At 49.3% G+C, this 26,457-nt stretch overlaps 8 protein-coding genes and 1 non-coding gene across 9 annotated transcripts; 7 read left to right on the top strand and 2 right to left on the bottom strand.

Annotated features, from left to right (window-relative positions):
• The first annotated feature begins 443 nt into the window (after positions 1-443).
• Positions 444-1,819, top strand: BDQ94DRAFT_35811 (uncharacterized protein). Its single transcript, XM_026775571.1, has 3 exons — positions 444-953; positions 1,049-1,191; positions 1,256-1,819. Exons 1-3 carry the CDS (start codon positions 568-570, stop codon positions 1,375-1,377), a joined length of 651 nt encoding a protein of 216 aa, XP_026625963.1. The 5' UTR covers positions 444-567; the 3' UTR covers positions 1,378-1,819.
• A 306-nt stretch (positions 1,820-2,125) lies between these two features.
• Positions 2,126-5,125, top strand: BDQ94DRAFT_159679 (NAD(P)-binding protein; the record flags this gene model as incomplete). Its single annotated transcript, XM_026769106.1, has 3 exons — positions 2,126-3,088; position 3,312; positions 4,179-5,125. 3 exons carry the CDS (start codon positions 2,126-2,128, stop codon positions 5,123-5,125), a joined length of 1,911 nt encoding a protein of 636 aa, XP_026625962.1.
• An 835-nt stretch (positions 5,126-5,960) lies between these two features.
• Positions 5,961-6,632, top strand: BDQ94DRAFT_170635 (uncharacterized protein; the record flags this gene model as incomplete). The annotated part of the gene is made up of 3 exons (XM_026771541.1): positions 5,961-6,123; positions 6,177-6,239; positions 6,295-6,632. The coding sequence occupies 3 exons, from the start codon at positions 5,961-5,963 to the stop codon at positions 6,630-6,632; spliced, it is 564 nt and encodes a 187-aa protein (XP_026625961.1).
• Positions 6,633-7,408: 776 nt separating this feature from the next.
• On the bottom strand, positions 7,409-8,461 carry BDQ94DRAFT_159678 (Zinc/iron permease; the record flags this gene model as incomplete). The annotated part of the gene is made up of 1 exon (XM_026769105.1): positions 7,409-8,461. The coding sequence occupies one exon, from the start codon at positions 8,459-8,461 to the stop codon at positions 7,409-7,411; it is 1,053 nt and encodes a 350-aa protein (XP_026625960.1).
• A 4,594-nt stretch (positions 8,462-13,055) lies between these two features.
• Positions 13,056-14,488, bottom strand: BDQ94DRAFT_170633 (oxalate/formate antiporter; the record flags this gene model as incomplete). Its single annotated transcript, XM_026771540.1, has 3 exons — positions 13,056-13,963; positions 14,012-14,104; positions 14,167-14,488. 3 exons carry the CDS (start codon positions 14,486-14,488, stop codon positions 13,056-13,058), a joined length of 1,323 nt encoding a protein of 440 aa, XP_026625959.1.
• A 1,772-nt stretch (positions 14,489-16,260) lies between these two features.
• BDQ94DRAFT_159676 (thiamine diphosphate-binding protein) lies at positions 16,261-20,193 on the top strand (the record flags this gene model as incomplete). The annotated part of the gene is made up of 10 exons (XM_026769104.1): positions 16,261-16,275; positions 16,785-16,836; positions 16,898-17,002; positions 17,142-17,224; positions 17,274-17,450; positions 17,504-17,573; positions 17,628-17,881; positions 17,935-18,394; positions 18,444-19,798; positions 19,837-20,193. 10 exons carry the CDS (start codon positions 16,261-16,263, stop codon positions 20,191-20,193), a joined length of 2,928 nt encoding a protein of 975 aa, XP_026625958.1.
• An 889-nt stretch (positions 20,194-21,082) lies between these two features.
• Positions 21,083-22,552, top strand: BDQ94DRAFT_170631 (SRR1 family protein; the record flags this gene model as incomplete). Its single annotated transcript, XM_026771539.1, has 3 exons — positions 21,083-21,483; positions 21,541-22,194; positions 22,261-22,552. The coding sequence occupies 3 exons, from the start codon at positions 21,083-21,085 to the stop codon at positions 22,550-22,552; spliced, it is 1,347 nt and encodes a 448-aa protein (XP_026625957.1).
• Positions 22,553-22,994: 442 nt separating this feature from the next.
• Positions 22,995-23,084, top strand: BDQ94DRAFT_t159. Its single transcript has one exon. It is a non-coding gene; the product is annotated as a tRNA-Ile (tRNA).
• A 1,319-nt stretch (positions 23,085-24,403) lies between these two features.
• On the top strand, positions 24,404-25,571 carry BDQ94DRAFT_170630 (RmlC-like cupin domain-containing protein; the record flags this gene model as incomplete). Its single annotated transcript, XM_026771538.1, has 2 exons — positions 24,404-24,849; positions 24,914-25,571. The coding sequence occupies 2 exons, from the start codon at positions 24,404-24,406 to the stop codon at positions 25,569-25,571; spliced, it is 1,104 nt and encodes a 367-aa protein (XP_026625956.1).
• Positions 25,572-26,457: the final 886 nt, after the last annotated feature.

The following is a 26,457-nucleotide window of genomic DNA, read 5'->3' as shown; positions in this document are numbered from 1 at the left end:
CACTGTGGACAGCCTGGCTGTGCTACTTGCATCGGTGCAACTGCCGCTTTGTTGTGCCTGATTGACGATCATCGGGCGGAAGTAACACCCAACGGAAGCACGAGATCCGTCATTCATGGTGGACTACGTCAAATACTCTATCGCTTCTAATGTGAAATGACAGATCCTTGACTCTTCAACCATCTGAATGTTGATGAGGAACCTTTACTAAAGTCTCCTGTATGACTTCTAGAAATTGACTATCTTGGCCGTGCAGAACAGTGGAATCATTTACTGGTCGCATGACGTTCCCCGGCGCATCATGGGGTGACATAAGCAACACCGAAGATGCGGGGTAACACCCCTGTAGACGCCAGGAGCACAAGCTGTGAGCTCCCTTTATAACAGAGTGGGAGGTACCTGCTCTGTCCACATTCTTCTCCTCATTCAAATTATTGATGCTAGCTGCGCAGGAACGCAACCAACTATCATAACACTCTCTACCCATCCACAACCCTTCATAGTCCGTATCTATCTAAGAGATAACTACCGCTCTATCAAGCGAATCTCCCCTCACCGCCAGATCACATGAATTACATAGCCAAACGGCCTACATTGAGGTCAAAACTGTGTGCGGGGGCAGCTTTGGGTCGCCACACCAGGAGCTATTCATACGTTCCTTGGTCCTGTCCGTGGACTCTTCGACATATGAAATATGAAATTCGCGATAATCATAAGACAATTGCATTACTCCGTCAATGGTTCGACACTATAGATCCTATAACCTACCGCAAACAATGTCCTTGGTCGGGGGAGCTCACCGACGCTTATGAGCATTATAAATACCTTGACAAGATCTTTATCCAGAGAAAGGCGATCTACATGAGCGAACCGCTGCTGACAATGGAGGCCACCCCTGATCAGCATGTGAGGTCTATACAGTTGGCTATTGAATGGGGGGAGGCTGCTCTTAGGTAATTCCTAACCCATCTCCTCTGGCTCTGGTGACACCAGTCGCGGATCAAGACAGTCTTACTTGCAATCATGCTAACGTATCTGGTTCATGCAGCTCAGCCAAGGCGAGAATCCACGTCCTCGCAAACTATCGAACCGCCTATGACGTAACAGTTATCCACTCCCACATAGAAGAGGCAGAAAGGCATCTGTTCAGTGCCATGAGTGCACTGCGCGAAGCAAGAACGAATTTTCAAGGTACATTACTCCCTGCCCTTGAATATTGGAGACATTGCATGGCTAAATAGCCTGGGTTGTATAGTAGCAAAGACCGACTACAAGTTCCCTCTACCGCCCGTCCTCTGCCAACCTGATCTATATCCACACTATTCAGCATCATTCATTGACCTATGCTTGGGCGTGCATGTTGATCCCACAGTATAGCCATGGCTGGTGTTCAGTGCTTCCATTACTTTCTCTCTTTTCCTCTCTTTTACGTCTCTTTCTCATGACTTTGATATCTTCTTTAGCTGGCTGTTGTTTCCTTTGTTCACATCATAGATTCCCTCATACACATCTGAGATGTGAAACGTGCAAGTCACGTTTGTGCTATTTGTTTCCGTTCAATCACGCTGTCATGATTTGCATTGCTCCGAGCTGGCTCTTGAATCTTTTAGCGCTTGTTGTCCCTGACCTAGGTCATTTCATCAAATCTTCATACCCTTCTGATCACGTCGCTCACTGAGCTCGGTGCTTAGTAAAACCAAACATTCGTGTGATAAACTTTTCATGGCTCTCTCCTATTTCCGAAAGAAATCTCCTGATAAGTAGAGAGCGCCTCAGTTAAAGCTTCAGTCGGTCGGATTCACTGGTGCACGCTCACAACGGTCGCGTATGGTCCTCCTTACTCAAAGAAGCCATTAGGCATGCCAATTACCTCGCCAATCTGACATCAATCATCAAATACGTCTAACAAAGTCATCACAGCGACAACGAGCTCACATTTCTATCGCTGTCAATTTTCATCTCAAAGTGTATCAGCGGGCAACCTTGCGACCGGCTAGTCACATGCGAGGGGCCGTGGCGCAGTTTCACCCCCAGTGACAAAGGTAGCCCATCAGTCAGCCTTGACAGCTTTCCCTTGTTTATTATCCTCAGATCGCCTCTCCACAGTGTGGAATTCCATTCTAGAATGGATCGACACTGCTTCTATACAACCCAGTCTACAAAAATGTCGAACACTTCCATTAATTCACCCGACCCGACCCCATACAGCTCTCCCAAAAGAAAACAAACAACAACAAACGCATCAAAAACATTCCCTCTCTTCCCCTTCCTCCCCGCCGAGCTCCGACACCAAATTTGGCAATTCGCCCTTCCAGAACCCTCCCACCCTCCCTCCGCCTTACTCCCCCACAAAAAGGGCTGCTGGGTCGCCAAACCCATCCCCTACACCGGGGAATTGGGACAAGTCAACGACCCCAATGGCAACTACGAAATAATATTCGACATGGGCCTTCTGGACCACGTACAGATCCATACTCCCCTATTACACGTGAACAGCGAATCCCGAGCCATTGCGCAGAAATGGGCGTCAAATGTGACTGCTCCACGAAGAAACCGCCTCAGTGAAAAGCAGATTCAAGATCAAATGTACAATGATGATGATAGTAGCGAATATATACCCCCCTTCTCCCGCCAATTCGACATAGACTGCGACCTTCTCTACCTCGTCCCGGACAACATTGTGGATCTGATCCTTGGGGCAGGGGATCGTCTCGAGCAGCCCGATATGAATGGCAAGGCGGCGAGAGTGGTGTTTTCGTTGCCGTTGGCGGGGGTGAGTGAGGAGGTTATTTGGTTGAAGGATGAGACGCTTATGGAGGAAATCATGGACTTATTTTCGATCGTGGGACTGATTCATCTTGTGGTGGGGGAGCAGCCGAAGTGGATGGAGGGTGGAGTGCAGAGGTGGTGGGATTTGGAGTGGGTGTCCAGGAGGGCGTTTGTTTGGCAGTGGATGGAGAGTAAGTTTGTGGAAACGGGGGGAGCGAGGGTTGAGAGGGATGAGGTGTACGAGAGGATGATTTTTTGGTGTGAGCGGATGGGGAAGGTGTTGCAGAAGAATAATAGGACAAGGTTCGAGATGAGGATTGTGAGGGCTGTTAGGAGATGATGCTGTGTGTTGATTACTGTGTGTATGCGTATGATTTCTATGACTTTCGTAAAACATTCATCTCACATTTCGTACCTGAGACCCTGTCTCTATAGAACCCACTGTATATTGTGCTCCGTGACTCGGTTCGGGCCGTCTTCCGAGCCAGGGATGCGATTCGATGAATTATTTTGTGCCTCAAGTAAGTAGTACGGTGTACAAGAGTATCTACGACCCTGCATTCATCATCAAAGCCAAAGTACCAACCACTCGCGGAATTGATCATCCATGGACTGCTGACATCTAAACCCCGGGACAACGTAAAACTAATCTCATCATATAATTACCTATAATCCCAAATAGAGACCAAACCCCGACGACATCTCATCAAACAACCAACAATCTTCCGAAGCAAGTACCTCGACTGAACTCCAAACTAATAAGCATAAACCCCCGATCTAAGTAATTTAGACCCGACCCATGATGTCATCCCTCCATCCAAGTCCCTAACCCCTCAATGGTACATACACCATCCGAAACCAAAAATTCCCTCAAACGACACGATCAACCCCGACATACGCCCCATAAATCCCTTGATAAACTCCTAAGTCCGTTACAGCAATCCATTAAGCGCGAAGGATTCCAATTCCGCACAGCTGATTAACATACATACGTATCTAGACCCCATCCTTGCGGCAGTCTTAGTAATAATATACCCGGACACGGGATACGGGTAATATTTATGGTACGGTACACGGAGCTTAGCATAATCCCCACCCGCTAAACTCCCCGATCGGAGCTATGCGGTGATAATATCGGTGTTATCTGAGGATGACATTTACTAGCTACCAGTTACTATGTGCTTACTGATGGACCCTGCTTTCAATACCAGAGAACCTTATAGTATAAATATATCCTCTTATCCCATCCAACTCCCCCTCACCACACCAAACAATAACCATCTGAACCATCCAATCTACTAATAAACACAACAAAATGTCCCAAATTCTCATCACTGGCGGCACCGGCTTCCTCGCCAACACTCTCATCGATGTCCTGCTCTCGCGCGGCCACAACGTAATCACAACAGTCCGCAGCGCGGAAAAGGCCTCCCAGCTCCAAGCCCTCCGTCCAGATATACCCTCGCACCGGCTCACCATCAAGATTGTCCCTGACATCTCCCAACTTTCCGCCTTCGACTCCGCCGTGGTCAATGATCCCCCTCTGACAGGGGTAATCCACACCGCGAGCCCCTTCCACTACAGCATCGACAACATCAAAAAGGACATGCTCGACCCGGCTGTCAACGGTACCGTTGGGATCCTCCGCTCAGTGCATAAATATGCGCCCACCGTCAAGAAAGTTGTGATTACGTCGTCGTTCGCGGCGATGTGGAATCCCAGTAAACCTGCTGGGAGCAAGTACTCCGAGAGTGACTGGAATAAGGTCACGTGGGAAGAGGCGGTTAGTCCTGCGAACGCGCAGGGGCAGGCAGGGTATCGGACGAGTAAGGCGCTTGCGGAGCGGGAAGCGTGGGGGTTTATGGAGAGGGAGAAGCCGTCGTTCGGGTTGACTGTTATGAATCCGTCGTTGATATTTGGACCTGTTGTGCCAGGGTCGTTGAGGAATCTGGGGGAGGTGAATACGTCGAATACGAGGATTAGGGATTTCGTGGCGGGCAGGTTCAAGGAGAAGTGTCCTCCTACTGGGAGTGCGTTTTGGGTGGATGTTAGGGATGCGGCGATGGCGCATGCGGTGGCGTTGGAGAAGGGAGGGGAGACGGATGGGAAGAGGTATTTCTTGACTTCTGGGTCGTTTTGTAATAGGGAGATTGTGGAGGTCATTGGGGAGGAGTTTCCGGAGGTTAAGGGGGGGTTGCCTGTGGGTGAGGCGTTGAGGGATGGAGAGTATCCTGAGGGAGGGCCGAAGTATGGGTTTGATAATGGGGCGTCGGTTAGGGATTTGGGGTTGGTTTATCGCGGGTTGAGGGAGAGTGTGAGGGATACGGTGCTTAGTTTGAGGGGGGTTCCTGAGTAAATTTGATTGTGTGTATTGGATGATAGAGATGGTGTCTACGACGATTGATGAATAGAGCTTAATAATATTATTTGGGATTTGAGTGCTGTGTGTTTGTTGTATGGGATAGAGAAGGCTCCATTTGCTTGTTATTGAGGAATAGCCATACTTGGATTGTTTGCAGAATCTCGGGATTTCCGAGCTTGAGCCGCGACCTAGGTTTCTGGTTCAATGTTAATCTTGGTTAGCACGATTAGATAAGGATTTATAAGTGAGCATATTTGTTAGATTCTCCACTTTTCGCCTCATCGAAGGATTGAAGAGAACCGTAGTGGGGTGAAGCTATTCGTTCTTGTTTCGGAACGCTTCATCCACAAATCGTTGATTTCGCCCAGGCCAGTCGGTGCTGGCTCAAATATTGGCCGACATGAACATCCGGGGAGTAAAAATATGTCATATGATCAGCTGCATGACATATCTTCAAGGCATGGAATGTCACCTAAGCGTATATAGCTGAGTCCATGTCCCTCCGAGGACTCTTGAGGCCAAGCCGGGAGTCCCAGCGCTAGTCGCCACTATCCCGTATACAGTTGGTCTGCATACGTACGCCTGTAGTCTATACGAGGCTGAAGACAGCAGGATAGTGATCTCGAGTCGGTCATTGGTTTGTTTTTGGGCCCCAAATCCCTAAGGAACTTAAGCTTAGGCAATCATGTTGCGTAGTGGGGCTTATGCAGTTGGGTGAAGAAAGCTCCATCGAGGACTGAAGATATAAAAGCAGGACTGTTCTCTCGTCAAGATAGTATCTGGCTTCCTCATTAGCTTTTCTGTACTCAAGCGATCATTCTTACTCACCATGAAGTCGTCTGTTATCTCCGCCTTGGCTCTGGCCGCTGGCGCTCTTGCCGCTCCATCTGCAGAGATCGAATCTAGTCTCGAGAAGCGCAACCCCAGCGGATCTTTCAGTCTGTATGCCTGGGGTGTCGCCGCTTCAGGACTCAAGTTCTTCTATTCTGACGGTACATATCCTTCTTGACTCATTTCGTAAAATGACCGCTGACATTCGCATCAGGTCTCGCCTACGCCGGCGACTCATCTCTTTGGCCCTATGGATCCGTCACCACCGACGTCACCTGTCAGCATTCCTTTCAACCACATACATCGAACAATCTTACTAACCATGTCTGCAGTCGTCATCACCGACACCGAACTCATCACCACCGCCACCACCGACGGCGTCACCCTCGATTCTGACACCCTGTTCTACATCCGTCCCACAGCTGACGAGATCCTGCCTGTTGGCTTCACTGGCAACGGAATCGATACGCCTTCAGATGCTGTCACTGATGACTTCATCTTCTATGGCTCTTATCTCATGTGGGAGGAGTCGTCGGGCGAATTGAGTGATGTTTTCCGTCTCAAGGAGACCAATGTCTCCGATGTTTATCAGGTGTACTGGGACACGTCGAGCTTGGATGAGAGTGGGTATTACTATCCGACTGTCAAGGATACGGCGCCTTCTAGCTAGATTGGAGGACCGTTATCGGTGAGAATGGGGGGTGTGGCTCGAAGGGTGCTGTGAGATTAGGGGTTCTAATTAGCAGAGTAATAGTAGTTAGTCAACGTGAAGAGAACTGAGATTGTTAGATCAGTTGACTCACCTGTAGTAAGACCTGACACGGTTGAGCTGTTTAGACTATGACTCGGGTATTGCAATCTAATATGTTGGTTTGAGGATACGACGTGTTGCGACAAACGGTCTCAGTACTCTAGGTTAGTTGATAGCAATGACTAGGCTAGTTCAGCAGACAGCTAAGGCGGCACATGTTTCTGGACAAAGACCACTCGTTTTCGCGCTACGTCTTACCACATACGTTGGATCCAATAAAAAGATTTGGAAAAAAAAAAAAAAAAAAAAAAAAAAGGGTAGTTTGGTAGTCGCTTTGCTCGGAGATTCTGTGAGAGAACTCAAAGCGAGTACCGTTCAGATGAATATAACGAGCAACTGGCTGGAAGAGAAAAATTCTCAGTTCAGTTTGTGCAGAATAGGAAACCATGGATGACAGTGAGGAGAAAATAAATCATATATCAATGTGAAGGATTTTGTCCTAGCTAATTATTATCGTCCATACATATGTGCACATGACAAATTTTGAGAATGGAATGGCAAAGGGTATTTCAAACAGCAATGGGAGTGAATATGAGCAAGAAGAGAGGTTGCATGAGCAACGGATATCAGAGCCAGCGGGATAATCTTAACAGAAGCGACACAGCACGTATTCACAACAACATCTTCAATGGAGCTTAAGCCCATTTTCCGAGAAGAGCCATAATACCAGCACCCCAGAGCATGGTGATAACCATGAATGCCAATCGCTTGTTGTCTTGAGAGCGGTGAGGGTCGAAGAGGAAATCTCTAGCCAAAAGCTCAACCAGACCAGTGTAGATTAGGATACCGGCAGAAATAGAATCCAGAACACCGGAGACCACGTTGGCGGTGTACGAGCCAGAGTTGTATGTAGTTCTGACACCGAGACCAATAGCGATCGAGATGGGGGTAGTCAATCCGTACAAGCTGCAAAGGATCCACGGCAGCCAGCTGCCCTTACGGAAGGGGATGGCGGACATACGAGCTCCAATACCCAGACCTTCGAAGGACTGGTGGAAGACAAGGACCGGGTAGAGCGTCGCGAATTCGTCGCCAGTGACTCCCAAGTTAAGACCAATGATGACGGAGTGGAAGATAACACCGAACTCGAGAATAAGGAACGCGGCAATCTGTTGCTTGAAGGACCTCTCGATCAATGTGTCACTGGTGGACAGCTCCTCCACATCAGTCTCGCCCTTTCTAGTGTTTCCAGGCGACTCCTTGTCTACAGTCGAGTTATCCACTGCACTGGTCATGATGGGCTCGGGGTCCTCTCTGCAGATGCCATACTTGACTTCGACATAACGTTCGGCACCGAAGTCAAGGAGGAAAATGCACATGAGCGAGGTCAAGACGATCGCAGGGCACCAGGAGTAATCCGCCCAGTTACCAGTCATTCCAACGCATGACTGCGGGCCGATTTCGGAGTATGCGGGGTCCAGAAGATGGATGAAAGCCGTTGCAATGATGACACCTGCACCGAAATAACGAGCGAAGAGGTAGACGTAGAGTGGAATATGCAGCCTGGGGATGCGCTTGGCGACGACGGGAAAAAAGGTCACTGCAGTTGAGACGGCAAAGATCACGAAAATAGCCGAGATGCGGGCACCCAACTGGCCGTTGTAGTCATTTTCTGACTTGTTGAGATAGCAAATAATCTCGGTTGGGTCGGCCGTGTCGAGGTCGACATCATTAGGATTGAACGACATTTATGGAAGATTGAGGATGAATGTCACTCAGATCAAAGAGGAGAAGGAAAAGCAGAGTTGGATGGCTCTGATCATTTCCTCTGTTTGGCACATCCTTGCGTCACGGTCTTATATAACGGGAGTGCGTGGCAGAGATTTTCCAGGTGAGGACCTTGTGAGGACCTTGAGAGCGTGGACAGGCCCGGTCTCCGACACTAACAAGGTAGCCTGCCTCTGACTCGTTTCCTCATTTAACTTATCTGGTCATTGCTTTTGCAAGTGTCAGCCAATGACTGAGTCAATTTCATTTGTAAAATCCCACCTTCTGCAGCATCCTCATGCAAGAAAGTCGCTCCTAGAGCAGGTATCTTCTTCGGGAGGAAATCGAGTATGGACCATCACCAGCTTACCCTCATCACACCACCATTTGATTCCACGCTGTGAACAATGATCAGGAGAGGGAATTGGAGCAGGTAGGACCTTGGTGGAAAGTCAGCGGATAAAGAACGTTGGTAATGATGATGAGGGTGATGGTGATGGGCTGTCAGACAGGTGCCGTGGATACGGGTGGGGAGGAAGCGAGGAAGATGGTCGGCGGAGAGATTAAGCCCAGCCCACCTCAACCGGGCCTGGCCTGGATTTAGCATGGTTTTGGCCTCCACTAAGGCACCGGATCCCTCGTCGCGCATACCACCGGTTGGCCCGATCCATTGTCCGCCCCCTCTCTGCTGCGTGCATAGCCTGGTTGGTGTGCCCCTGCTGCCCAAACCCAGATTCAGCCGTGATATCGGATGTTCCCCGACGGATGCTGTGAGTTATTTGCTCACTTCTCGGCGACCAAGCAGGTACTCACACCAGTCCACCATCTTAACCCAATCGCAAGGCTTCTATTCACGGTTGTCTTAGATGGATAATGAACGCCTTCATGAAGTTTTGATCATTCCCTACTTCATAGGGGACCACTCGGCAGCGGCTAATACAAACCTAGAAAACGCCACAGTTGATCGAACTGATCAGGAAACAAATCCGAAGTTGGCGCTGTTAAACCCAAGCGAAACAGTGGCCGATGGCTGTCAGTCTCCTACACAATTTCCTCCTAGCTCTATTCGCCCTCGTGAACTAGACCTCGCTAAGTCTCTAGCCCCATCTCTTACACTAATCCTGAAGTTTGCCTTCTTGCTTAACCCGATCCTTGTCGGTACACCAGGCTAGTAACTTGTGAGTAACTAATAGTAGTACCTCCTACCTTCAGCATTGCCGCCATTATTCAAGGGGATCAAGACCCCATACATGGGCAGGGACAGGAACAATGCGAGATACACAACACGCGATTATAAAAAGTGTCTTTTGCAGTGTGCAGTACGTGACGCTGTCAAAACCCCCTTGCGTCTTGGCCCCATATCGCACCGCGATGATGCAGTCATAATCTAGCTTAACCGAGCTCTCCGTCCGCAGATGCATGCTGCAAAGCTCCACACAGTTGAGACCCCTATTTCAGTCCTCCAAAGTCTATAATACTTGAAATCTCTTTGGCTATTTGTGGATCCTGCCAATTGAGTCACGTTGGATGCTTCTTATCGGGGAAAGCTCCGATGCGGAATCCGACGCCAGCATGTGGATGATGCATCTCATGCTGTACACAGCAAACGAGCTCAGTGTCTCTTACGGCTCTTCCCGCGATTATCTCGAACCCTTCTCTAGTGGAGGTCGAGTTAGTGAACGCGACTGGCATCAACCCTGTGGAGTTCTGTCTAACGTTTCACTACATGCATTCGACACGTGCATCTGCATCGGGTCTGCAGGTGCTTGATGCCGTTGCGGTTATAATAACTCTATATATGTTTAACCTATCTACTGCGGAGCAATTGTATCCTCCAATTAAGTCTTTTCTATTAGATTTGGTACACCTGAGGCTTAAGTGTAGGTGACATGATAGAAAAGACAACTAAAATCATGAATCCATATCATCAAGGCATCCAAATCACTCCCACTTGCGCACCCAAATTTCCATATTCACCATCCCAGTATCCTTAGAATGTTGGCTTCAAGCCAGAGACGCAGCCTGAAATTGGTGGTATCGGCAGAGATGGCTGAGGGGCGGTTGTGAGGTCATGGCCGGGAAGTGAGCATCGACAGCATTTAATGCTAATCACGATTGAGTCAGTTTCCTCTGGTTTACAGGACCAGGTGGCTCCAACTACGGGTTACTCACGCTGCAAGAGGAGCAGGAGCAGCTGGAGCAGTTGCCAGAGCAGCAGTTGCAGGAGCAGGGAGACATTTTGGCAAAAGTTGGTATGGAACCGGTGAAAGATGTACTAATGTAGTTTGAGATTGGTTTTGCTTTCGCTTGAGAACTTGAGAACTTGAGTTGTGTTGATGAGAAAAGATCGAGCAGCAGAGGCACGACGGCCTATTTATGTCCTTCCAGAGCAACCAGGTTCATCCATCGTGCCATTTCTCTGCGCTATCCGCGCGTTATGACCATCCCACGCTGCACCAAACATGACGGTGCAGCCCCTCATCTGGCTCGAGTCGGCTGTGGGGTGAGGCAGCTTAATGGCGAGTTACATAACAGCTGCAACAACTCTCGTAGCACGGTTAAACCTTGGTTAGTGAGATAGCGTTGCCTGACCTTGTTTCCCCACCATAGGCCTGACCAGAAAAGACGCTAAATGTCAGCAGCCGCCGCCTGGAGTGGATTCTAATCACGGGTTGGTGAATGATGATCAACCTCCTTCATCCCTGTCATCTTGGACACCCTGCCAGGTGAGAGAAGACCAGCATTCATGACCGAAAGGAAGGGAAAAGATCGAGGGAAATCGTTGTGCAGGTGTTGAGAGTCAGAATACTTATAAAATGGAGAGAGAATGAGCACCTTGAGAGCATGAGCACCTTGGTGGCACTCACGTGTCTTCCCGGTCACTCAAGGTCCTCATTCTGCTATGTCTCCTTTTCCTACTCTCTCTGGCGGCCTGAAACGCTCCGAAGCGCCCCGGTGTGTCTGGTCTCTTAGTGACCAACAATTCCTCGCCGCTTTTGACTAGTGCAGGTAAGAGTTTTCGGCCTCGAGATTGGCGAGGTCAACTCCCAATCCGGATAGCAGGGTACTCACACAGTTGACGCTACAGATTTCGATTCGCACTGCTTACCCACCATGAGGCACCTTGCGCACGTATCACAATTCAGCTGGACGCCAACTTCGCAGGCATCAGAATAGAGGCCAGGCATCCGTGGTGCACTTGCCCCCACCGACATAATGAGGTCTATTGCAGCTTACGAGGACGGAGAGGACGGTGCGCTCTCGTTTCTTTTTCTTCTCAAGTCACGAAGGAGAAGTCCACTTGCGAATGCTTCCGGTCCTCTCCTATCCACCAATCGGTGGCACCGAAAATCCTGGATATAAGGAGGAATGCGTTCACTGTAGTAAAGAAATCGAGTCATACGGTTCGCGACACTCCACACACCTTCCGCGGTGTGTCATTAATATTGCCAACGGCATCGTTTGCACCTGATGTCTGTCTCAGATGCTGAGCCCAAGTTACGCCAATCAAAAGAGTATGCACTACTTTCAGACCAGTATGAGGCCAGTTTCCCATACCTTACTTTGAGGACTTATTGGCAAGGGACTCGTCTGGATGCAATGTACCCACTGTGGCTTCGTCTTGCATCCTGCTTGAGTGGCCGAAATCAACAAGGCAAATGGGTTGCATCCTTTTCGCATTAGTCGAGTCCTTGGAACGTGCATTCCGCGCCACTCAGGTTAGCGTGTATGGACTCGCATCCTGTGCAACGCGTGAACTATTCATACACGGCTCGAGGGAAGTTTCTGTCCAGAGAAACAGCGTGATGCAAGCTCTTGATCTCTTTCACATCACTTGCCAAAGGAAATGGGGGCTGCTTCCATGCTAGACACGGGACAGGTGCGCTGATGATCCTTGTCTCTCAGATCTGACTAGTCCTCCTGGGAGCAGAAAGTCACAATAAGTGACTATGAGTCCGGCTAGAGCGCTTCCCTGAAAAATATCCCTCTGCACTGCCTCTACTGACATCCCGGCTCCTACCACGACTCAGAAGCATCCAGTTATGCTATCGATTCCAGTCGCTCAGACAGTATACTTCCCGGATTTGGGCCTCCTGTTGGTGCCAGGCTATAGACTAAGAAAGTAGAGACTTCTGATGTGCTCCAAATTTGGAGAATTTGGAATAAATCCTGTTTATAGACTAGCACAAACCTGTGATTTGTCCCGGAAGCCACGGAGAGGAGGCGCGTAATCATATGTGCCTGAGGCAGTTTTTTGTACCACCCAATAATCTGCTGGACTGTCCTCTGAGTACCATCTTCTGTGGCTTCCGCTTCACGGCGCTCTGTAGATTCTAGTGATAATTGATGAATGATGATGCTACAACTGGGAATATCGGGACCCTTATCAGCAGCCGCTAGACAATCTATCCAAGAAAGCGAGGCGGCGCGAGGGGCTTTCCTAAGCTCTGCCAGCCTCTGTGTTCTCCACCTACAAACACTCAGTCGGCAAATTCTGCAACATTGAATTCTTCCTGCTAGCATGTTGATATATTATATTGTTGCCTTTCTAGATTTGACCTCAGTTATATACGTCTAAAACTTGGTTCTCAGCCTCCAACCACCAGCAACGCCCCGCGCAACCACGAATGCAGCACACGCCGCAAGATACAAGATCCCACCGAAAAGTATCAGTCCCCAGAAAGCACCCCCATCCCTTTCTTGTATCGCTCCCGCAATAGGAATTGCAGTCAGGGTCCCAAAGCTCACCAGAGTGAACGTCGTTCCGTTACGCTTGCCTATATCCTCAGTCCGACATACCTGTGCGATACAAACGGGTGTCAAGCTGATAGCCGCGCCACTCCAGAAACCGAACATAACCGAGTACGCGATGATGGCAGCATCGTTCGTGCCAGCATTATACCACAATGCAAGTGTCATAATAGCACAAACTAATGCAGTGAACGCCATCACATTGAACCGTCCGAGTCTATCGGCGAGAAGTCCCGGGAATGCGCGTCCCGGGATGGCTCCGACATTAAGGAAGATGCACAATTTGTACGAGAGAGACTCTCCAATATTGGCATATAAACCGTAAGAGCAGAGATAGGTATAAGGTACGAATACAGCAAATTCGACCATCCATACTGCAAGCGTGGTGAGGGCATAGTTGGGTTCCCGCAGGGCGCGAATGTCGATCGCCACGCCACGCTTTGCGTCGGGCTTGAGCCGTGTCTTCAGAAGAAGGCATGCAAAGCCGCATAGCACAAAGCAGATTATTCCGATGATGCGCATGGCCCACGCGAACCCTAGCTTCGGGGCGACGTACAATATGATGAGGGGAAAGAAGACGCCCCCTAGTCCGCCAGCTGTACAGGCAATTCCGGTGGCAATGCCACGGCGGACATTGAACCAGTGCCCGATGGCGGAGATAGCAGGAGTGAAGAGACAGCAAGATGAAAGACCGCCTAGAACACTGAAAGAGAGCATGATTTGGTAGTATTCTGTTTTGCGTTAGTAGTCCCCTCGAACAATCAAGAATGAATGCTAACCTGTGCTCGCACTGAAGCAGAATACCGCGACCACCAGTCCAATTGACCCCGGAATTACAACCGGCAGCGGTCCGTGGCTGTCAAATATCGGACCTGTCGGCATCGTCAGATCAGCAGCTGTGCTTAACGTGTGCATAGTGGGACGAGAAACATACCGACCTGGGCGCCTGCAAAATATAGGAAGAAGCTGAAGACGCCAAAAATCCATCCAACACTAGATTCAGAATATTCTGAGAGCTGGTGGGTAGATGTCCACGCATGTAGGACTGATATGGTGTTCAGCAATCCCATTGATGGAACCATTGCACACCATGATCCCAGGACCACAAGCCAGGCTTGAAGGCCTCCCTCTGGATATTTTTCGTCGAAAGTGTCATCTTGTTCCTCCCTTGCTATTACCTGTGAGGCCGACTTCTCTATAGTTGCGTGGGCCCCCTGGTCCAGGCTATGGCGGGCATGGGTCTCAATGTCAGCCATTCCCAGATTGGTAACTATCGGATTACCCTCGGAGAATGGAAATGTTCGCACAAGCGCCCAATGCACTCTTAAGACGATTGAGAACTGACAAGGATACAGTACGGGTTACAGGAAGCCGATTTAAATAGCCAGAAAGGGTCTATACAAAGGGTCTTCAGCCACTCAGCCTATTGAGCCCTGCATATTGGGCATCTGCTTTTGCGGGCCTGGACGCTGCAGAAAAAAAAATTGAGACAGCCCTTATCTCCGGAAGTGGGTATTCTGATAATAATCCCTAGTTTCTGGTTGGCCCGTTCCGGGAACTTCCCCTTTTTCGGTAGCCGGCAGTCATCGCGGGAGGGCGCTCCCGAACTCCCCAGGAATTACTGTCATACCACATCGGGCCCCGCGACTCCGCGGTGGCTCCTGGCTGCTCTTAATTCTACCTTGTTGCAACTACATGGCTCTTGTCTATCGGATGCCTTGAACTATGGAGTGGCTCGTTTGGAGCCGCCCTATAAGGCTCGAGGTCAACCTTTCATCGAATTACGTAATTGCCGGCTCTTCTACCAGACGATTCATCCAAGATGTGTGCCATCGCATACTTGAGCTGCAGTGACCGCTAGAGCACATACTTTGTTGATGACACACAATCTGCCATCGATTCATGGACTGCACGTTGTGATCAGTCAACTTCCTGGCTCGCAGACGGCGAAAGTTGGCTAGGAACCAGTCATACTTCCAACCGCTGCCAATGGTCGTGGAAGAATTAGTCATGGTAACCACAGCACGTAAAAGCAAAATCTTTCGACTTTGCTATTGTTCATATGAGATGAATTCGCCAAGAGGAACATCCCAGTGTTGCATGCTGAGCTGGCTCTGGCCCCCAAACTGACTGCTCAAATAGCACTTAGCATTAGCTGCAGGGCTTGCACTGGATATCCCATTTCCACCCCGGGTGATCCATACAAAAGGCATGGCTCATCTTTCAGACAGCTACTGGGTCCTAGCTTCCGGACACGAGCTGCATGTATGTAGCGACGGACAGTTCCCACAAAACCCCGACTCTGTCTTCCGATCCGATCCCCCCACTCGCTTTCTCGGGTACCAGCGCAGTGAACAAGCGGTCAACGGCTTCCTAAAATAGGCCTTACAGGGAAGTATTTGATCAGTCCTCCGAGGGTTCGCTGAAACTCCCTCTTCTCGCTATCAAGCCATGATATCATCTACGAATAGCGTACAAGTACATGCGAAGTCTTCAGAATAGCAGTGCCAATCTGCCTATCCCTGTAGTAGGTCTCGTAGGCAACTATTCTACTCGCATTGGCCCGGCAATCTCGGTACGCACTTTTCAGGCTGCTGTTCATACCATACATTGCTATCGCATGCAGTCAAACAGAGGTCGAGTGTTTCAAGGTCCTTGCACCACGTCATTGTCCCGTGAAGCAAAGCGGATGTCTAGACTATCTTGATAGCTGGCCATCGGGCGTGACTATCCCAGAGAATTCTCTCATGGACAAGGCTTAGCAAACTAGCCAAGGAATCGCGAAACTGAATGGCCTTGATCGCGATCACAGCTCCTATGTGAAATGAGAGAAGGCGCTGCTATGAGATACTGTTGAGCGCATTCCTATTCCATCACCGTAAGTCTTTCAAAAGTCAATAGCTAGGTATACCCAAGTAACCCTGCTGTATTGGGAATTTGTACATAGTTCGGTGGATTGAATCACAGTCTGCCTTGTCGAATTCGAATGTGGCCACTTCTCTCTACTACCTTGGCAGTGAAGCCTGACATGGCCCCTCCATTCGTTGTGCTTGCAGTGTGCATACAATTCTGGCTACTATTCGAAGCAGTGCGAGGTCCTATGACTTTCAACTCCCAGTTCCCTGTCAAGCTCTGGGTGATGTAAGCAGAATCACCTGAGGTCTCCTCGACCCACCGGCGGACTCTTTCCTCTTCGCTCCCCACATTGGCGGGTGTCAGGTTTCTAGAAAGTATATCCTTCTGAGGGGTTTCCACTTCCTGGAATCCATCCAGGCCATCAGGAGGCCTTTGGGTCTTACGGCTGGATGATACCGATGTCTGTGTGCAGGCTTTACGTCCCTCATGGATTTCATATATACATGCCCAAGATCGAGAGTGGCGGATGGCGAAATCGCTAGCAGAACAGGTTTATGGATCGAATCGGCTAGTTTACAGTTTTATACTTTGCGACAGGTCGTCATCCTTCTTCGCAGTAGCGCTTGTTGCTGCTTCTACTCTTCCTAATACTTTACAGCTTAAGTGAACGTCGAAACAACAATGGCCTCAGTCCAGACAATATCAATGCCACACCCTCAGCTGTTCGAGCGGCCGCGCATTACTACTAGTGAGGGCCCTTTGTTTTTCTTAGGCTACTTGTCGCTTACGTGCGCCTGCTGATGTAGCAGATCGAGAGCACAGAAGCAAGCCCCTTCTGTCCCCAGGTCCGGACGAGGTGCTGGTCAACCTAAAATTCTCCGGACTCTGTCACTCCACCCTTCATCAGTGGAGAGGTTAGCCTTATCCGGTCGAGGATTTGATGTCAAGTGCTGACTAGTCCAGGAAATTCTGTCACTAGGAAAAGGCATTGCGTCGGTGTGCAGGCCCACGGCTGTTGAAGCTTTCCCACATTATACTGACCTTGGGTATAAGATGGTCACGAGGGTACAGGTGTTGTGATAGCCGCCGGTAACGAGGTGGAGGACATTAAGATTGGTGATCATGTCGGTATACAGGTGATAACTAACATTGCTGCTTCAAGTGTATCCTTCTAATGTTGAATAGTGGATCAATAGGACCTGTGGTGTCTGCGATGCAGATAAACAATCAGATTTCGTCTCGTGCCCACACGCTCGAATGACAGGATATTCGGTTGATGATACCTTTGGGGAATATTGTATTAGCCAAGCATGCCATGTCGTGCGACTCCCTAAACAGTTCCCTCTTGATATTGTTGCTCCAGTAAGCTCAAGACTTGTCGTCAGTTACCCTTGATTCGCTAATATTCTAATCAGATTATCTGTGTCGGAACTACGTGCTTCAGAGCGGTAGAGGAGAGTGGTGCACAACCCGGTAGCCTTGTAGGTAAGACTATATATGAATTTCTACCATACTTAAGTCATACTTAACGCGATGAAGCTGTTGCCGGACCGCCAGGTGGACTAACAACATTGACATGTCAATACGCTAAGGCCCGCGGTTGTCGAGTTCTGGCCGTATCTACAGGAGATGATAGTGAGCTTCTATATAAGAAGAAGCTTGATGTGGAGTACTATATAGACTACAATTGCTCAGCCGATATCGTGGCTGAAGTCCAGGGTATAAATGGCAACGGGCCCGACGCTGCAATACTGATAGAAGGATCAGGAGCACTTCTCAAAGGAGCACTTCAGGTTAGTCATTTTCTAAATGGTACCTGGAATAACCACCTCCTTACCAATCCCAGTATGTGCAACCTAGAGGAACAGTTGTCGTTGTGGGCTTGCCTCCAGGGTCCCCAGTTGGCATTGACGTATGTAAGTTGGTGTCAAGGATGGCACAGGTCAAGGTTGTGCCTTATGGCGGAACTCGAGAGCAGATAGAGGAGGCCATTCTTGTTTCTACCAAGGAGAGATTCTACCAACCATGTCATGTTTTTGCACTTGACCAGCTTCCTCAAGTTCTCGAATCTATGCAGAATGAGATACCTGAAGGAACCTCCCCGAAGCCGGCGTTATATTATGGCGGTCAATTGCTCGGCGAAGCAGTCATTAAGATGCCGCATACAGAAGCAACTCCCAAGCCCCAGACGATAGCATATCCACCAACTTCTCAGTCAACCTTTCATCAAACAAATTATAACATTGGCACATTTCTGGGCTACCGGTTGGAGGAGCTAGGTGTCCGCGATTACTTCGCTGTACCAGGTTTGTGTATCAATCCAAAGTGTTCGTATCGCTTGCTAATACCTACCAGGGGATACTAATTTCTTCCTCCTTGACAATTTGCTGAAGAGCCCCAACCTTCGTATGGTGACATGCTGCAACGAGCTGAACGCTGGTTATGCCGCCGATGGTTATGCTCGCGTTTCATCAGCCCGCATTGCGGTTGTTGTCGTTCCTTACATTGTAGGCAGCCTATCCGCTCTCAATGCTGTATCAGGCGCCTGTTCGCAATATGTCAGATTGATTGTACTCTCTGGTTGCCCTGCCACTGGCCTCGTTAATAGCGACAAATTTCTGCATCACGCCCCCACCGCAAAGAATAAAGATCAGGCCCTCCAGGCATTCCAGGGAGTCACAGCTGCATCTGTCCGTCTAGAATCAGTTGAGACTGCCCCCGGCGTACTGGATGATACGATAAGCAAATGCCTAGACTCCAGTTTGCCAGTCTACATAGAAATCCCCAATGATCTAGCTTCCGCTGCATGCACTCCGCCGTCGCCACTGAGCAGGAAGGTGAACTTAAAGACCCAACCACACGTCTTAAAGGAGGCTGCAGAAGCAATTACAGGTATATGGAACTCATCCAAAAGGCCTGTATTATTACTTGGAAGCTTAGCAGGTCTATCTCTCCCTCGTCTTCATATTGAACTTCTAGCAGAAAAGCTTGGCTGTGCGGTTCTTTGTCAGCCCGATGGCCGATGCATCGAAGAATCTCATCCGCAGTATTGCGGTCAATTCTGGGCTGGAATGACAAACCCGGAAGGTGAGCACATCGTCATGAGCTCAGACCTTTGGCTAGTCATTGGTGGAAATTGGTCCGATCTTCATGTTGTGATGAGTAGCCATAAGCAGGAGAACCATCGCATGATTAGCGTGGACAAGGGCTGGGTCGAGCTACCCGATGGAAAGCATATCAAGCCTGTGAATATTGGTGCATTGGTAGCGCAGCTCATCATGTCTGGAATGAAACCTAAGACCGAGTCAATTCCGCGACCCAAGCCACTTATTGGTTGTTTGCTTCCCGACGAAACGGAGACACCCGAGACACCCTTGACTTTAAGAAGCAGTATCAGCGGTATTCAGGGACTTATCAAGGGGCATGACACGTTACTCTGCGACGCAGGAGAGTCATGGCTCATCGCTAATCATATTCTTCTTCCCCCTGAAGCCAACTGCCATCTACAATTTCCGTATTGCTCTATCGGATGGGCATTACCTGCTGGATTTGGTTCCCAACTTGCTCGGACACGGGGTCGATCAATCATCCTTATTGGTGATGGAGGATTTCAGATGACAGCGCAAGCAGTTAGCAGTATGATTCGTCATAAGGCTAACCCGGTTATATTTGTTTTTAACAATCTTGGCTACCAGATTGAGGCAAGTCAAGTGGGAATACTACATGAACCTTTCTGACAACGAAGTAGACTGCTATGCATCAGGGGCCGTATAATTACATTGCCAACTGGGACTATGTCAAGTTAGCCAGTTCTTTCTCCTCGAAGCCTCACGCTCCGTCTCACAATCCCTACGCCAGCAAGGAAGATGAGGAGCGAGAAGGAAGTCCATCCATGTTCGCCTTGAAAATCAAGACTATCGGAGATTTCAGGCAAGCACTGAATAGAGTGGACGAAGAACCGGACAAACTCGCGTTTTTAGAACTCTGCATCCAACCCAATGATGTAACTGACGACCTTAGGCGGCTCGGTAGAATGATGGCAGATCGGAGCGCGGAAGCGTCAAGAAAATCTCAAAGTCTTGACACCGAAGAGGTGGATGAGTAGAGCATAGGCCAGGATACTATGATCGCGGACCTGAGAGGCTTAGTTAGGTTGCTATGATCTGCTTGGTATGCGATGAGCTTTCTATATGTCTATCGTATAAGTATATCGGGGATAGAATAAAGATGTTGTTTGCTACGCCTTCGAATCACATAATACCACTAAGTGCGCATCGTGAGTCATGGACAGAAGCAGTGTTTTATAATTGCGTTGTTCGATTTTGATCCAGGTCGTCCAGCAATCATTTCTTGCAGGCAACTTCTTGTATAGCATTATTTGTGGTTGATCCCGCAACACTTTCGGACATCGGAACAAGTTACCGTGAGACAACCATTAAGTTTCTCAGAACAGGTAGACCTCGGCGATTCAGCTAGGCGATCTATTCACAATGGCTACCAAATACTGCAAGACAAGCAAACAATGACATTACGTGCTAGCCAATAGCATGCAATACAAAGCTAGCGCGAGTTGTGAATGCTCATAATGACTGCTTTGTTGAGCATCAAAACATGATACCTTCACTATTCACTTCAAAGGACTAAACTACATTATCATGCGGCACCTGCCATCTATACACGGCATACTTTTCTTTTGCTCTTCTCGAATCTCCCTGGAAACCTAAGTCCAGTAATAATCTTCAGGACCCTCCAAATTGCAGCCTAGCTGACAGTGAATGCGAAGGGAAGAGCCGCAATATGGTCAATTGTCCTGAAAACTTTCCTTTACCATTTTTCTCTCCATGTCTCTTGAAAAACAGGTATAAACTGCTCCAGCATGCAATCTCTTTCTGAATCGTTCTTGTCGCTGGTCATCAAAACTATGTCAGCAGCCTTCGCATTCACCCATCTACACCATATGTAGCTTCGATCTTCACCCTCGTGCACCTCCGACAATGGATACTCCCGGTACTGTGTATACCCCCGATCCCATGGACATCGATGAGTCCATGGATAGCGCGTCATCTACAGCCTCAAGCGACCCCATGGACCTGGCACCACCAACGGAAACCACCCAAAGCCGTTCTGTCTCGGAGATCGGCTTACAGCCTTCCCTACGACCTAGTGGGCCCGATGCTGATTTAACCTCCCATCTCAGGGCCCAAAGGTACAAGGAACTATATCCAGAGGGGACACCTCGGTGGACCAAAGAAGCCATCCAAGAGGCGCAAGCGAGAGTGGAGAGGTGTAAGCCAGGCGAAGTCGTGTATATTACTGCATTGGATGGCGCGAATGTGGATTTCGAAGTGATGACAGAGAGAATTGTGCGCAATAAACAGGGTGTATCTATTGTTGGGTACGTGTTCGTTCATCTTCTATCGATGTAAAATACTAATCAATCCGATGATTCCAGCCTGAAGCATTTCCTCGAATTTTTCCCCGCCCCAACAGACTACATCACGCCCAACCCCGGAACGCGCCATCCCTCCCTCATATACTCGAACCTCGCCCTGGGCCACAAATTCCGCCGTCTGGACGAGGAAGACACGGACGACGAAGACGAAGATCCCACCGACAAACAAATAGCAGCCGCGCACGAAAGCTTCAACTCCATCTTCCACACCTGGACTGACAGTGCCATCTACAAGAATATGCTAGCTACTCTCCGCAATCTACCGACCATTAAACGCCCCGTCACCAAGATCATCGCCTTCGGATGCAACAGCCTATGCAGCCCCAAGCTTGACAAGTTTGCTCAGGAGCGAAGTGCCTACCAGCACGCCTTCCTGCTCATGTTACGAAGAGTGTTGCAGGAAATGGCATGGACACCGACAGAAATTGAAATCCTGCTGCAGGATCCGGCGTACACGAAGCTGGATAAGAAGGTACTGGGTGATTGTGAAATGACTGTGCTGGATAGTCCGAAGGCGTTTCTGTTGGTCGATGACGAGAGTTTTGTGTTTTCGTGTTCTCCGGATGTTCCTGTTCGGCAGATCGTTATGGATTTGGCGACGCCAGTGGGGATGATTTGGGATGCGGTGGTGGCGGAGAGTATGTCGCTGGATACGTGAGTTCTCCCATTAGTATCGGCATCATGGTTAAACGTGGAATACTAACGATGATGATGTTTTAGGAAAGATCCATGGGACATCACCATCCACCGGAAAATCAACCAGAATTACAATACCTACAATCTTCCGAAGGATAAGCGTTTCAGCATGTTGAAGATATATCTGCGGTGCTCGGATGGCGAGCTGTCGGATACAGAATGTGAACGGAGGGAAGAGAAGATGCGAAACACTATGGACTTTGTCCAGAGGAATAAGTTTCTGGTTAGTTGGGAGAAGGATAATGTGCAGGATGTGTTTTCAGTCTATCGCCGAATGAGAGGGTCTCATGGTAGTGATGGAAGTGGTAGAATCTAGTACTCCTATCGCCCGTGGCGGGAAGACAGTTTTGTTGTCGGGGGTGTCTGCTGAGAAGATCGATATGGACCGTGATCAGATAGTCAAGGATTGTTGGATGTTGAAGACTAGTATAGGGAAGGATTGAAATTTACTGTAGCTGGATAAACAAGTGATGAATAGATAGCCTACCTTGCTTACTGCGATTATATATTTTCGGTCGGAAAGTCAGTCCAAGGAAACCTGGCCCTCACCCTACGACACAAATTCCTCCGATATACCTACACAACACCAAACAAGTAGACATGCCACTCTGTAGTAAATTCACGTAGTACCAAACTTTAAATGTCCCCAGCTTTATCCACAACCCCATACTCCACCCAAGGATCAATGACCACAGTTACACGGATACACCAAAAGTAGGGTATAAGTCATAGTAAGGCTTTCCCCACATCCAACAGTTGTCCCTGTGGCCAAGTGGTTAAGGCATAGTGCTTATGGTTTCATCATACAGGAATCACTGAGATCGGCGGTTCGACCCCGCCCAGGGACAAATCTTTTTTCGCCGTTCTTTTTTTTCCGCACCCGCACCCTAACTAAAAACAACCCATGCATTCATCTTTTTTTTTTTTTTTTTTTTTTTTTTTTTTTTTTTTTTTTTTTTTTTTTTTTTTTTTTTTTTTTTTTTTTTTTTTTTTTTTACTTTTACACAATATTTCACAATTATGTCGTGCTAAGATACAAATTGGATTTATTTGAGAACGGTCTCCTCGGTATATGTACAGCCGATAGTCTGTCAGCGGAAGAGCGGATGAAACTGGCGGCCGTTTCAACGTCAAAGTAGCCTTGGCGTTTTACCACCACCATCCTCCCTCCCACAACACTACAAAGCTGACTATTTACTTTACCCGGTCACTGCCAAAAGTCTTGGTCCAGGCTGATCCTCATAAATGACCCAAGTCTGCTACAACAGGTCCCCCTCCTACAGAAGCTGGCTAGTTGGTTAACTATTTTCCGATTGTTCCGCTTAGTCAATCTTCAGACAACTCCAACCTGACTAGTTACGTGCGGATTGACGGTCAGTGTTCCTGAATCCGTCCGTAGCTGACTTTCAAGCGATGTCTAGACTTACTAGAACTGGTTAGTGTACGGAGTACTGCTACCATCTATACCCCATTGACATTGGGTATGCGGCATTTCCCCGCTGGCTGTGTAGTTTTTCCGCAAGTACAAGTGCCGAGTTGACGACCCGCCGTTTATCGGAGCTCTCGGGCCTTGATGATCGACGGTGATCGACATCGGGGCCTTTTGGTCTTCAGCAGTATTCATGGGGGTTTCTATATAAGAGGTGTAGAGTAAGTAGGCATTTGATGTCTCTGTGACTGATCCTTTTAGACTACGAGGCAAAGTTTAAGGTAGGTATAGGTGGCTGCAGATAATCTGCAACTGGCGGGGTGAAGAATCCAAGGCAGGGTGACTCTGCTTCCGCCAAGGACGGCGTCCCTTGGCTTGGATAGTTCCTGCAGTGGACCTGTTGATCGCTATCCTACTCTCGGATTTTCCGACACACGGCGTTTCGTCATACCCGGGACTGAGGTCCGGATACATTCAGGCACCGAGGTTCGTCTGCCCTATAGTCTTGTCCTGTTGCTCGTCTATCTGCAGTTTCAGCAGATCGAAACCTGTGATGGAGTCGGCAGCTCATTTCGCGTACCAGATGGCCATGTTACAGAATCTCGGGATTTCCGGGATGAGTATCGGACTTCGTTGTCCACGCGAAGGGTATATAAGTTTGTAGAATCATAGCAAGAACATCTATGGAAGAAGCAGCAGAGATCTGATCGGAAGCTAAATCTGAAAGTCTCCATCGCCATGCGTTCTTTCGTCTTCTCCTCGCTTTTGGCTCTCACCTCAGCCCTATCCGTTGAGGACCTCTACGTCTCCGAGGCCCCCTCCTCCCCTCGCCCCTATATCCTCCCTCACTATGAGAACTCCCATGCCGTGACGATCGACTCCCAGCTCTACCGATTTACCGTCACCGGCCCCTCCTCCGACTATGCCTTCACCCTGATGAGCACCAATGCGCCCTCGAGCAGCTCCCTCGGTGTCCTGCCACACATTCACCGCACACACTATGAGAACTTCTTCAGCTTCAAGGGCCGCTTCCAGCTCTGGGCCCAAAAGGGCGATGGAGAACAGGAAGCTCGTCTCCTCACCCAGGGAGACTATGGCTCTGTTCCCCGGAACACTACCCACACCTTCCAGATTCTCGACCCGGACACCGAGATGGTGGGAGTGATTGTTCCTGGTGGATTCGAGTAAGCCAAAACCCCCATCTATTCGTTCTCATATCAGTATAATAACCAAGTTGAAAACAAATAGGGACCTCTTCTACGCCCTCGGCACCAACTACACCTCCGGAACCGAAACCCCCTACGTACCTGGCTCCGGCAACTCCTCTTCATCCTCCGCCACCGGCCCCGACAGCAGCACCATCTCCGGCCTGCAACAATACGACGTCTACGCCCAGCTCGACTTCACTCCCCGCCGGGACCTTGTCAACGGCACCGCCCCCTCCGATTCCGGCTGGCACACCGAGTCCGATACCCTCGGCGCCGCCGGCAAGCCGTACTTCATCGCCAACAACTACGGCCCCAAGTACCTCAACTCGCAGTACGGGGCGTACCAGATCGTGCAGCCATTGGTGACGGCCACGCAGGCCCAGGATACGAACTATACCCTGTCGACGATCATCATGAGCCGGCAGCCGAGCAATGCGACGGCGCCGACGTGGACGGCGGGCCCGGCAGCGTTTGAAGTGCTGGAGGGTAGCGTGCAGGTGCAGATTGGGGAGTATGAGACTGCGAGAGTGGAGATGGGAGATGTGGTGTTTGTGCCTAAGGGAGTGACGTATCGGTATTGGAATGAGGGGGCACAGGCGAAGGTGTTGTATGTTTCTTCTGGGGCGGATGGAGTGGATAGTCAGTTGATAAAGGGGGGAAGGACGTGGGCGGACCCGGTTTGGCCGAAGTATTTTTAGATAGTATATACTAAGAGAGATGGATGGTGTGTAGACTACTAGACTACGTATTGTACAGAAATAGAATATTTGTGATTTAACAGGTATTGGCGACGCGTCGGTGTGATGGAAATCCAGCACGTTGCAGGACCAAGAATCCCCGGGTGCGGGGGTGGGCTTGGCTGGATGGTCTGATCTTACTAGTTTACTAGTAGTTGCTGTAAGGAACCGTCGGGGGTGTTATTAATAGTTGGACTTGCAGATGGAACATGAACATGTCCTGGCCATTGTATCTCTCGTGCATGAAGCCTGTCCCAGGGAGTTGGTAGTAATTCATGCCTGAGGTAGTACAATAAGTATTGGGGCTACAGCTGCTCACCTGCAAGGGGAAGACCACTTGTGTTGTTGTTGTTATTGTTATTGTTATTGTTACATGAGTGGGGAAGACCAATTGACAATCCCGATACTTTCCAATCCCTTTCCGGATTTCGTGCAACATCACTGCCCATTTTGATATTATTATTATCATCATGATTGTATTATGGCACGACACGAGTGGAATTCACGTCATCGTCTGCCAAGCCAGTCCCTTTCCATCCAGACCTCCCGATTACCAAGCCCTTCCGCCAGTCAGCTTCGTCCTCCTCCTCATCGCCAAGCCTGCCCTTCGGCCGGGTCATGGACCCCCCGGCCAATGAGCAACGCGCCATTGGCCGTGTGTCTGCATCTTGATACGCATCCCAGGATTCCTTACCGAAAGATATCATCCCAAGTAAGGTACACGCCTGGTATCGAACAAAACATGCTGGGACGGACGGCTCCTACATTCGTTACTAGTCATACAATCTAGTCAATTAGTAGCTGCTGCCAATGCCAATGCCAATGCCAATGCCTCTCTATATAATTC

Source organism: Aspergillus welwitschiae (genome assembly GCF_003344945.1).
Source record: "Aspergillus welwitschiae strain CBS 139.54b unplaced genomic scaffold BDQ94scaffold_17, whole genome shotgun sequence".
Classification (NCBI taxonomy): domain Eukaryota; kingdom Fungi; phylum Ascomycota; class Eurotiomycetes; order Eurotiales; family Aspergillaceae; genus Aspergillus; species Aspergillus welwitschiae.
Note: the sequence above shows the minus strand (reverse complement) of the source record. Positions and strands in the feature narration are given on the sequence as shown.